General features: G+C 43.6%; 1 protein-coding gene across 1 annotated transcript in view; it reads right to left on the bottom strand.

The window, feature by feature from the left end:
* PCDH15 (protocadherin related 15) overlaps positions 1 to 12,654 on the bottom strand; it is a 514,059-nt gene that overhangs the window by 174,144 nt on the left and 327,261 nt on the right. Inside the window, exons 9-11 of the mRNA XM_030950929.1 lie at positions 9,820 to 9,939; positions 8,300 to 8,410; positions 5,803 to 5,973 (exon numbers count right to left, since the gene is read on the bottom strand). Coding sequence (XP_030806789.1) covers positions 5,803 to 5,973; positions 8,300 to 8,410; positions 9,820 to 9,939 — 402 coding nt within the window. The remainder of the gene's footprint in view (positions 1 to 5,802; positions 5,974 to 8,299; positions 8,411 to 9,819; positions 9,940 to 12,654) is intronic.

A 12,654-nucleotide genomic window follows, 5' to 3' on the forward strand; every position in this document is an offset into this window, starting at 1 on the left:
AAAGCACTTCATAATCACCTATCTGTTCATCTTGCATCTCTGCTGAAATTTAATTAGAAAAATTGCTATCTGCCTCCAGTGGCAAGCAGCTTGGCCACAACTCTGCCTTCTTCCACAAAAAGCACTGCAGAGGCGTCAGGGAAGTCAACTTGCACTTCCCCTCCACTCGTCTGAGTCGCAGCCATTTACCTAAACTGCTACTGAAAATATTAATCCCTGCAAAAAATGGGACAATTTGCCCATCTTTCAGTGGTAGAGCAACTGTTCAGAGCCTCAGTCATGAAGTTCTTGTCCAATTAAGAACAAGAATGTAGAGACACAATAGTTTTTAAAACATTTCTCTGGTTATTTCCTGAAGTGACACCAATGCCCTGTCCACCAAATAATTTTTTGAATGAAAGTACCCAGAAACTCCCATTCATCTCAGCCCAGCACTAATTATCTTGCACCAAAGATTTTAGTCTAATTAAGAGCAGGGCTGGATGCTGCCTATTCAAAACATAAAATCACTTTTTTTCTTGCCCAAAATGATTTGTATACAGAGAAACAATTCTCCTAATGATGAAAACTCTGTTTTCTCTGGAAGGCAGACTTTGAACATTTCGTTTTGCCAGCAGACACAACTGCAGTCAGTCATGGGCTAATTCCAGCAGGAAGTGAAAATTCCACTCCCTACAAAGCATTTAGCAGCACTCCCAAAAACTGGACAGAGCCTGTTCAGCTGGGAAAGGAATAATTAGAAACAAATCAAATCCCAAATAATTTCCTGAGGCTTGATGCCACTGAATTACAAATGCAGCTCGTAAGTCTCAACAGGCCAAAGCCTGGCAAAGCTCTTCGATCATGTTTGAATTTAAAAAGCCAAATCTTGGTACAAATAAGGCAAAGAATATAAAGGCAGATTGAGATTGAGGTGCTCCACAGACCAACAACTCCCTACATTAATTGTGAACATTTGCAGTTTAAAATGTCCCATATCTGACAAACAAACACAAAAAAACCCAAAAAAGACAAGACAAAGTGGCAACTGAAGATGATTTTTTAGTTTTAGGCAGTTTGATTATTAGGAGTGATTCCCTCCCTGTGAATTGTCTTTAAGCAATCAGGTTTAGAAGTCATCAAGGAAAAAACCCCAATTATTCAGTGGGATTTTACCACTCACACAGGTAACAGAGGCACTCTCATCTGCTGAAAGCTTCTATGAAAGTGGATTTAGCCACACACAGCCACTTCAACTCAGCCCAGAATCTGAGGGCTGTGTCTTTCAGTGCCCCAAAAATCTTCCTTGGGAGCTGCATGAGAGTTCCAGGAGAACCAGAAAATCTCTCCCACTTCAGGGGTGCTTACTTGGTGCTCATTCCGTGGCAGATCCCTGGATCAAATGTCTTTTGTACCAGTACTTCCCACAGCAAAATAAGGGATTTATTTAATGAATTAATTAATTTAATGACCACTGGAGGAAACCCAGAACATTCTGATGAACTTTTCTCTTTGATTAGTATAACCAAGATGAGGAGATGCTGTTTCCAGAATTTTCACTTGTGCTTCTGCTGCTGCTGTAAGTTTTATATTAATGTGTCTCTGGGAGAAAATTCCAGGAGGTGTTTGGGAGGAATTGGGATTTGCAGGGCCAAAGGAACAAAATGCAAGGGAATTCAGTTGGAATGAACTGTCAGGTGTTTGTTATCCTCAAGCCCAAAGGTACCCAAAACCAGAATTAATCACAGAATTAACTAGGCTGGAGAAGACATTTGAGGTCATCAAGTCCAAAACCAATTCAACTCCAATTTTATGCTGATTATTAGTAATTAATTAGCACATCCTGTACAGTGCTCATTAATTACCAATAATTAGCATTAACTTGATTTGTCCAGAGCTGATTAACACCCTCTGGAAGTGTCCTGTGCTCCCAATCCCAGCTCACTCAGCGGGATTACAACACCTCCTCTGAAAAATGCAGATTTCTCCCCCTGAATCCAAACTGATGGAACTGAAGAGGTCCTTCTTGCTAATAAAGCCTTCCAGGGGCACCTCCTGCTCCCCAGTGTCTTATTCCACCCCTCTCAACTTCACTGTTGTTTAAGAAGGTTTTATTTATTATCTTTCAGCCTTTCACCTCTCCATGCTCTGCTCAGGCTTGGCTCCATGAGGGCACCTGAGCCCACAGACTCTGTGAGGTCCCTTCAGACACAATTCCTGAGGATTCTGGGCATAATCAGTACAAACCTAAAGCCTTCCCATGCAGCAGGATCCATCAGAGGCGCAAGAACAAGGAACTTGTAGAAGACTGAGGTCCAATCTGGATTGAGTACAAAGTCCTTGGAGTCATGGAGTGTTTTAGTGCCCATGGGGGCTCATAATTACCCCATGAAACCCCATAATTACCCCATGGAACCCCAAAATAAATCCCATGATTGCAAATCTAGCCCAGCAATTAATTACACAAATCTAATCTATATTTTGCTGCCTAATAGGCTTTCCTTCTTTTCATGGTGATGGAAAATACAGAGTGTAGAAGTGGAGGAAACCTTCACATTGTGAATTTGACAGGAATGGACTGAAAGGGGGAAAAAGGAGGACAACTTATCTTGCCCACGTTATGAGATATTCATGAGGTTGTACTTTTTAACTCCACGTGATGACTCACACATCTGATAATAAATGCTAACTTATTCAAGTCTTCCTGACACAAGAGGGAGAAAAAATTAATTACCAGAGCTGATCAGACACAGAAACACTAAAATATAATATAAATATAAAGCAACGTAACAACAACAACAAAAATCCCCAAACCTAATCAACAACCAACACAGGTTTTCTTGGAAATTGAAATTCAGCTAACAACAAGTTATTAATTCACAACTTTTTACCTCAGTAAATTCATAGGTAGATTCCAACTATACTGGACCAAAATATTACTCTTACCAGTGCCATTAAATGTTTTATTTTAGGGGTCAGCTGAGTGGACATCTTGCCCAGTAAAGCAGGACTTCTCCTTCCAGCTACTGCCTCTGAATAATTCATACTTCAACTTTGTTACTCATTCATTAATATTCCTTCTCATCTTCATTGAAAAATTAAAAAGCAAATTTAAAATAATTTAAAAAAGGTGGTGTTAAACTAAAAATAGTCCTTTAGCCTAGGGAGTAGGGTGATGGTAGCTATGGAGTAGCTTAGTGAAGAATGAATATAATACATAAAAATGTAAAGGATAAATGCAATATAAATATTTCCTAACTGAATCCAGGTATCATTCATATCTTCCAAAGGAATTATCTATTAAAAGCCAAGTAAATATTTGAGGTTCAAGGTATAACTTCTTCCACTCAGATTTATCAAAAGTGCTGCAAAGAGATAAACAGCAAAGAGTTCGTGGTTCAACAGAACCCAGGGCTCATTTCATAGATCAGGGGCAGTGTGACACAAGGAAAGCTAAAAAACAAACAAGAAACGCTAAAAAACAAACAAAAGCAGCTGGTCCTGAGCACGCTGCAGCTCAGGAAGTTTAAATAAATGAGTTTTCAGCTCAGTACCTAAATCCCAGGTCAGATTGTTCCTGGCCCAGCCTCTGTCCCTGGCAGACACTGCTTTGTCTTCCAGTGGGGAACGTGCCTGGCCAAGGGCAGGAGCAGAGCTGGAATCCTCTGACTGAGAGGCAGCACCACAAAAACTGGCTGGTGTGTGTTATACCTTCAGATAAGCAGATACAAACCCATAAAAACAGCAGGTTTTTTGTTATTCCTGCCTCATCTGCTCATACTGGTGACTATAACAGATCTGTGCAGGTGAAATGGGGTCACAGTCCGTCATCCTGCACAGTCTGGGTGCTCACCCTCAGGAGGTCCCACACTCAGCTGGACAGGGAGCTGCCCCTTTCCTCAAAATGCCACCAAGCCCAAAGCAAATTAAAGCAGAATTTAAACTCAAGGCAGTTCTTCTCCAAGTCCCAAGCACAACACAGGTATAAAGGGTCTTTTAGTACACCAAGGTGTGGAAGTGTGTGTGGGGAAGATGTGGAAATCAATGCTCCAAGGGTAAATAGGGATCATCTCTCCCTTCCCCTGACCCATCCCAAGGATAAGTGCAGCAGGAGACCTGAGGCCACACCAAGCAAGTCACCAAAACATGTGGGATGGGAAAAGAGTGGAAGGCACAGGACAGGAAAGGAGATAAGGCAGGGAAGAGCAGGAATCTCCACACTTCTGCCTTAGGCTGGAAATGTGGGTGTGGATTCTATTCCTGTCTGTTGGACGTGGGGCAGCTCTCTTCTGTTCACTGGGCAGTTTTCTTTATCTCTTCCACACCCAATCCTCCTTCCAGGAGATCTCTTCTGTTCATGGGCCATTAATTATTAATTATCTGCTGTCCATGGCCAGTGAGTGTCCCTGCATGGCTGATCCAATTCCAGCATCCCATGGGGAGATGCTCTGCCCAGGGGAGGAGCCAAGCATTCCTACCTGGATCCAATCTGAGCCTGGAGCAGCACAGCAGCCTTTGCCCACTGCATTGCCAGAGGAGCAGCTTTCTGCTGCCCTGCATTGCCAGAGGGAGCCCAGGCCCATCTGCAGCAGCCCTGGAGCTGCAGAGGAAAACTCCCCCCTTGTGCAGGATCCCTGCTCCAGCAGCAGCACAGCTGGCACTGCAGGAGGGCTGAGCCCCCATGGGATGGGGCTGTGCCACCCCCTGACACACAGGGGGCAGGGCATGCTCTGACTCAGTGTTGTTTATTACTGCATTGGGGTTTTTTGATTTTTTTTTTCCTCTTCCCTAATAAAGAACTGTTATTCCTGTTCCCATATGTTTGCCTGAGAGCCCCTTAATTTCAAAATTATAATAATTCTGAGAGAGTGGTTTACATTTTCCACTTTAGGGGAGGCTCCTGCCTTCCTTAGCAAACCATTTCAAACCAAGACAACTTCCAACCTAAGCCTGCCCTTGGCTGGAGGCAGCAGGACACGGAGTGTGTGCTGTGACAACAAATGAAAGTTGCAAACCTTAATGCCAAAGCTTAACCTTAATTTAATGTCACCTTAATGTCAAGAGTTAATCAGGTGGGGCAATACCTGGTGATTTGATTGGTTCTGCCTTTTTTAATTCTTAATTATATGAGTCAAAGGTCACATATCAATATTAGTTCAGCAATCCCTGTTTCTGTTCCTCCCACCAGAGGTACAGATCTCCAAGCAGCAGCTCTGCTGTAAGGAATGGCAGCTGGCACCAAGTTGCAAGAAGAAATGAAAAAGTTATCACCTCATTTTGGGATTCATGTGTGCATGGAGTGTGAAATGAGCCTTACACTCACCTTTACCCGACCCCATGGATGGATTAACTGACAGACTTAGCACAAGGGCCTACCTGGGATAAACGCCCATTGCTCATCACTGCGTCTTGATCAGAACCTGATAATTGCAACAAAAATCCTTTCAGGGGTCAGTGACTAATGCTTCCTCTTCCCAAAAAATCTTTCTCCTATGGTTTATAACAACCCTCAATGGAGTAACATCAAGTCCCCTCCCAAAAGTGCTTCTTGGGGATATTTTGAGAGCAAAACATGGACAGATCAGGAAAAGCCATTCCAAAATGTACCAAATTTCTGCAAGACTCAGCCCTTGCAGCCAACAGGCAATTTGGCACTGGATCCAAGCTGGGATTTCACCATCATCCCCACAGGCATCTTACCTTGGTTTCCTCTTGGGAAACCTCTTGGTTTGAGACACTAAACATGGCATCAAGCACCTTCTAGCTCACAGGAGAAGACGACAGGCAAACAAGTGAAACCTGGAAAGATCCCAGAGGACTTACAGGGTCTGTGAGCTCTGGCAGGCTGGCTTGGTAGGTGAGGGGCCTGCAGTCCCGGGTGTTGTTCACCAGCACACAGGGCAGGAACATTGGTCCCAAATCGTCCCCATCCAGCACATCCACGGTCAGGGTGGTCGTGCTCGTCCTCCGCTCATTCAGGTTCTGGGCTCGGTCCTGTGGAGCAAACCAGGTCCAGCTGGTGAGACTTCCTGAACTCAGAATCTCCTGGAAAAAAACCTCCTAAAAAGAACCACCCCAAAGGTTTTAAGCAAGGCTGAGGATAAAACATGTAAGTGTCAGAATTATCCATGTTCCAGGAGTAATTACAGGAACTTCAGCCTCAGAGCTGCAGCCTGAAAGGCTCAAAAGTAAAATTAGGGGAAAAATTGAAGCAATACTGCAAGACATCTAGAGCTCAGAAATAATGCAGCCTGGGAAAACTGCAGGACTAAAACTACAATAATGCAGCATGTTTGTAGAACATAAAAAGGCCCTCTGCCTTATTTATAATCAGAAATTGTTGTGGTTATACCCAAAGTACACATTAGCAACAGTTCAAGTCTTCTTTCTTCCTTTAGTGAAGAAACATCGTGACTAGCTATTATTTTGTTTAAAATACTCAAAAATATTCCCATTGTCACAGAGGAACTGCTGCATGAGCTTTCCTTTGCAGAGTTAAAATCTTGGGAGGGAATATAGGCCATGAATTACATCTTGCCCTCCTATTCTAATGTAACACCGAAAAAAAAAAGAGCAATTTTTAAATCTGTTTTTTTAATTTATGCTGTTGAATAACAACATCTATGTAAGATGAAGAGCCCATTACTCTAAATTGGATTGAATATGGAAATGCATATTGTTTTTTTCCTATTTTGCAGTTCACTCAGTTCTTGCACCAGCTTCACATTTAGAGTAAATATGGGAATTTCTGCATTCAGCTTTCTTCACGGTCAGTGATGAAAAACAATCCCAGCTACAAAGAGCAGCTTTCATCATCAACTAAACCATTTCTCCATTCCGCCAGTAAGTGCCTCTGAGTAATTCTGGATCAAAGCAGATAGAGAGTAATTAATTTCCAGCAGTATCTTCACGATGCAAGGACAACAAAGCACTGACAGTGTAATCAGAGGAATGTGATTGCACAGTACACACCAGAGAAAATTCACTGCAGCCTGTGGGGTTACAGAATCCCAGAATGGTTTGGGTTGGGAAGGACCTCAAAGACCACTCAGTTCCACCCCTGCCATGGCAGGGACACCTTCCACTGTCCCAGGTGCTCCAAGCCCTAAAATCCAGCCTGGCCTTGGGCACTGCCAGGGATCCAGGGACAGCCACAGCTGCTCTGGGCACCCTGTGCCAGGGCCTGCCCATGCTCACAGGAAGGAATTCCTTCCCAATATCCCATATAACCCTGCTTTCTGTCAGTTTGAAGCCATTCCCTGTGTCCTGGCACTCCATCCCTTGGAAAAATCCCTCTCCATCCTTCTTGCCAACTCCTTCAGGCACTGGATGGCCACAGTGAGGTCACCCCAAAGCTGAACAATCCCAGCTGTGCCAGCCTTTCCTCCCAGCAGAGCTGCTCCATCCCTCTGCCCATGCTGGTGCCTCCCCTGGGCTCTCTGCAGCAGCTCCAGGTCCCTCCTGTGCTGGGGCAGCTCTGCAGGTGGGGTCTCACCTGAGCACAGGGGCAGAGGTGCAAGGAGCATTGAGCCATTCCTGGAGCCTGGCTTCTGCTGCCAGAATGCTGAACATGCACAAAATAAGTAAGAAAAGAGACTGCAAAATGTATCTGCACTTCTGTGCTAGAGAGATGACAGGAATGTGGAGGTGTGGATTCAGGATCTCCTGTTGCTTCAGAGCAAATATCATTTCCCACGAACAGAGATGTATCACAACAGCCGTGAACAACAGAAGAGAAGTTTTCATTTCAGTTATTATCAGAAGGATAAAAAGGGAAAAAACCTTTCACAGCTCTCAAGGGCATCAAAACCCCACTCTGATGACAGATATCTGAGATACAGTTTATACATCACTTTTCAGTTATCCACTGCCAGCCACTCTGGAAAAACCTCTCTCTACACTTGCAGCATGACTTGAAGGAAAAATCACCTCTTTATAACAAAATGCATTTCCAACCTGAAGAATACAATGAAATTGTGTCCATTAAACTCATCTGAGTGACAATTAGCCTTGCCAGATTTGTTGGAAAATGGGACATTTAGTGCCATGAGGCTGCACTTTTCTGCATGGGCTGCACTGCACATTTGCAAGTTGCTCCTTGTGCCAAAAAGGTTGGCTTGTCACACACTGAGCAAGCTTTTTTAAGCAGTAATAATATGCCTGAGCTTTCAACAGCCTGGATAAATCTTAAATTAGATCTTCAGCAGAAGAGGATTTATCAGAGCTGGTATTTCAGCAAGGCTCTGCCTTTCCTTGGGAAGGAAACTAAACCCACACCTAAATCAGGGGCACAAATGGCCTTCAAGAGATTTATACTCACATTTGCTTGAACAATGACAAAATAACGAGTCTTTTCTTCATAATTTAGTCTTTCCCTCAGAACTACTGCTCCGGACAAAGTGAGAGGAATATCAAAGGTCCTGTTGGAAGTCTGCAAACGAGAAAACAACACAATAACATTGAACATGCCTCAAGGTTCAGATGAAGCCACAAAGCTGGGCCACAATGGGATGATCCTTTGGTTGGTTTTCCAAGGCTGCATCTGCTGTTCAGATCAGAGATTATAAAGCTTTCTATGTTTTCTCCCCACCTAGTTCCCTCCTAAGAACCCCCCAGTAATGAATCTGTACAGAACAGAACACAAAAGTCAGACTGAATCTGCTTCTTTCCCCTTTGCCATCCTGAATCTGCAGTGGTGCATTCAAATCAAGTGCTCAAGCAGTAGAGATAAGAAATCCACATCATTGTACTTATCTGCTCTTTATTCTGCCTTTCATGAGGGCAATGAAGTGCTAAACAAGCAGAGAACATCAACATTTAGGTGCCAGTTCATGCATACGTTCCTATCCGAGGAAATTCACATTTCAGGGTAAATGCAGATGTTAAATGGAGTGAAATACAATTTGTTCCGTGTATTTGCTTCCACTGACTCAGGTGACAAAGCTGGGGGAAAAACTGTCAGGAGGGAACACATTTCTGACCTTGGATCCAATTGCAATTTCATTATCAAATTAATCTAATTAAAAACAACCCCCATCTTTCCATGCTTCAATCTCTTGGTGCTGAAGATAGTTAATATTTAAGTATTTTGAACAGGCAACAGGAATACAAGATTCCAAACACAGCAGAGGCACACAGGAATGTTTTTTCTTTACATCACATAGCAAGGCCTTTTTCCTTGAAGAGCCTAAATAACTGCTAAAAATGAAGGGGTTTTTCAGCAAATAAATGAGAATGAGTCTCAAATTCTCCATGCTGTATGGGGAATCTATGGTGAGCAGGAAAAAAGGATTGGGAAGGGCATCCCAGACTGATAAATAACTGGAGACAGTCTGAGTTTGACATTCATTTTTTGGGATAAAGTGTTTTATCTCAAGGGGGGGGGAAATCAACAAGGGGATTTATACTGAGGCAAAACAGAAATCATGGAATCCCAGAATTGTTTGAGTTGGAAGAGATCTTAAAGCCCATCCAGAGACATCCCTGCCATGGGCAGGGACACCTTCCACTAACCCAGGTTCCTCCAAGCCCCAAAATCCAGCCTGGCCTTGGACACTTCCAGAAATGGGAATTTCTCTGGGCATTATTGAAAGTGAAATGATCCAGCTGCTGACAGTGAAGCAATGAGAGGGAAGATAAATTCATGTGTGGTTACAGAGCTCATGGGCAGAGAAAATGCTTGATACGAAGGAAAACATTTCTTTATATCCAACAGCAACCTCTTATTCATTTACTACTTCATAGTATATAAATATAAATGTCAACATACACACAAATATAAATATAAATTTAAACATAAATATAAATGTAAATGGAGGAAAAAAGCCTGAATGGCTGTACCTTGTCATTAGGATTGTACTGGATGACATATTCTATCTGGCCATTGGGACCATCATCAATGTCAATAGCACCATTGTTTCCAGAAAATCCTGTGAAGATGGTTGTTCCAACTGGAGTTAACTGCAAGAACAGCAAGAGATCCCTATTAAAACCTTGAGGTTTTAAAGTTAATTTTAACCTTATTTTTCCCCCTAGCTCTGGTCTATAAAGCATCAAGACAGAACTTCATCTTTTTTCACAAAAAAAATACAAAAATGAGAAAAACACTCTTTAAACCTGAAAGAACCCATGAAATAAATATAGATTAAACCCAATAAAAGCTCCTTTTTCAGACTCAGGAAGGAAAACAAGGATGAGCTGCAAATGTAAACAGAGCTTATTTGACAGCATCTTCATAGCAACGTGAACAGAGCCAGATTAATATTGTTACATGCAAACACAAACACCCATAGAGCTCCGTGGCTTTGAGCAAACACAGGAGTGATGCTGTTGCTCCAATACTGCGTTGGCAGCAATTGAATACCCATTAAATGATGCTTTGAAAATGAATCAATTTATAATTATCCTCGCGCAGATAAATAGCACGAAATCAAGGCCCATTGAGAGTAAAGACAGAAGATTTCTTGGGAGTCATCGTTTCTGAATTTAAATATTCAGGAAACTTTGCAAGTAATCAACCTGAAAGGGAGGAACAAATGAACAAACACTTGTGGATTCAGCACAACCCTTGCTCCCTGGTGCTCTCATCGCCCCCAGATTTGTGGCCCTTCAATTCCCAGAGTCCCACTGGCCCCTCTTCTTTTCTCCAGAACTTACACAAAGCTGCTGCACGTATTTAAACCTAGAGGGCCTAAAAAGGTTTGAAATGTTGGAAGAAGAGCAGGAGGCAAAGGACAGAGTCATTCCAGCATTTGGTGCAGATGTGGATGTCATTTCACGTTCCTGTTTTGTAGTGCTCACAATAAAGCAAAGACTTAACTCCCCATTTCCTCCTGCACTCATAGATCCTGTTTTATTTATAAAGCTGCTAATTAAGGCTGCAATGGTTGGCAGAGTTCTCTGGGAAACATTTTCAGGGCTGACAATACTGAATCTTTGAAATAAAACCCACCAATTCGAAGCCTTTTTATGGTAAAACAAGTGGGGCTTAATTTATAATACCACCACTGTACACACTTACACCACTCTTTATGTTCATGTTTTGCTACTAACTTGGCTTCTTTACTCCTGGAGCAGGCAGCAGAAGTGTTACACGTGGGTGCAGGAAGTTGAATGTGCCCTAATGGGTTGGGATGTGTGGGGGAGAAGGGGACAGAAGACCAAAGTAACCTGAAAACCAGCTGGGAAAAGTTCCAGGATGGTTTGCTGGGGGTTTTCCCACCACTGGGGATGGGCTGCTCCTTGACATCCACTCAGGAACCCCCTTGCTGCCCCCTCAACAGCTCAGGAGAGGAAAATCCCATGTTCTTGAGGGAAAAGAGGGAGACTAGGCACCCACTGCCATGGTGGCCTCTGTCCTGCACTACCAGGCAGGACAGAGGCTGTGGGGAGCATTGACTTAACATCCTGCCAGCAAAAAATACCCTGGGATGGGGACAGAGGGACACAAACCAGCACTGTCCCCTGTCCCAGGCTCAGCATCACTCCTTAACTCCCAGCTCCTCCTCATCATTTTCTCCTGACTCCTTGCTGCTACATGGCAGTTTCCCCTCTCTTAAACCCCTTTCCCCCTCTCTTAACTCCTTTTCTGCTCTCTTAACCCCTTTTCCCCTCTCTTAAACCGATTTTCTGCTCTCTTACCCCGTTCCCCCTCTCTTAACCCCTTTTTCCATCTCTTAACCTCATTTTCCCCTCTCTTAACCCTTTCCCCCCTCTCTTAACCCCTTCCCCCCTCTCTTAAACCCCTTTTCCCCTCTCTTAAACCCCTTTTCCCCTCTCTCAACCCAGTTTTCCCGAGGCGCCATGGGGCTGGCTGAGGGCTGGGATGTGCCCAGTGCTGGAGCCTGTGGATCCCTCACTCCAGAGCAGCTCCCACCTCTCCTCACAGAGACTCCTCAGGCCCTGCCTGGGCACTGACACCCTGTAACTCAAAATAAGAGAGTTTAACCAATTAATCCCTGTTTAAGCAATGGTCCCATTACTGGGAAGAGCCCGGCACAGTGCTGGCTGGACATGGGGTGGTATGGGATGGAAATCTCCCAGGTTTCTGCTGGCCATATTTAAATATATATTTAACACTATTAAATATTGTAAAAATGTTGTCACATCCAAGCAGGCCAGGAGATGACAGACACCCTGGAGCTGCTGGCACAGCTCCCACCAGCCCTTTCTGACAGCGTGCAGATAAACAGTGGCCAACATAAAAAGGCTCCAGCACCGTAAAGCACATTAATAAGTGATAACAAAGGAGACAGTTGCAAAAATGACACATCAGTAAACACCAGAACTCCAATTCCATGCTCTAACAGTAAAAGCCAAAAGCTAAAGTCTTGCATTTGATCTATTACACCCAGACCTTCAGGACACTCACGTTTCCATTTGATCTAAGTTTTCTTTCCTGCAACACAAATGATACTAGAAAAGAACACTGGGAAAAAAAAATCCTCTCCACTCCTTCATGGCAGAGCTCCAGCAGCATTTGGACAATGCTCTCAGGGATGCACAGGGTGGGATTTTTGGGGTGTCAGTGCAGGGCCAGGGGCTGGAGTGATGATCCTGGTGGGTTCTCTCCCAGCTCAGGATATTCCATGATTCTGGGATTTCCAGCCTGCTCAAGATCTCACATTAGAGATTCCTGCAGCCTTTAGAAAAATTTAGATGAGCTCTTAACTCAAT

Source organism: Camarhynchus parvulus, chromosome 6, assembly GCF_901933205.1.
Source record: "Camarhynchus parvulus chromosome 6, STF_HiC, whole genome shotgun sequence".
Lineage (NCBI taxonomy): Eukaryota > Metazoa > Chordata > Aves > Passeriformes > Thraupidae > Camarhynchus > Camarhynchus parvulus.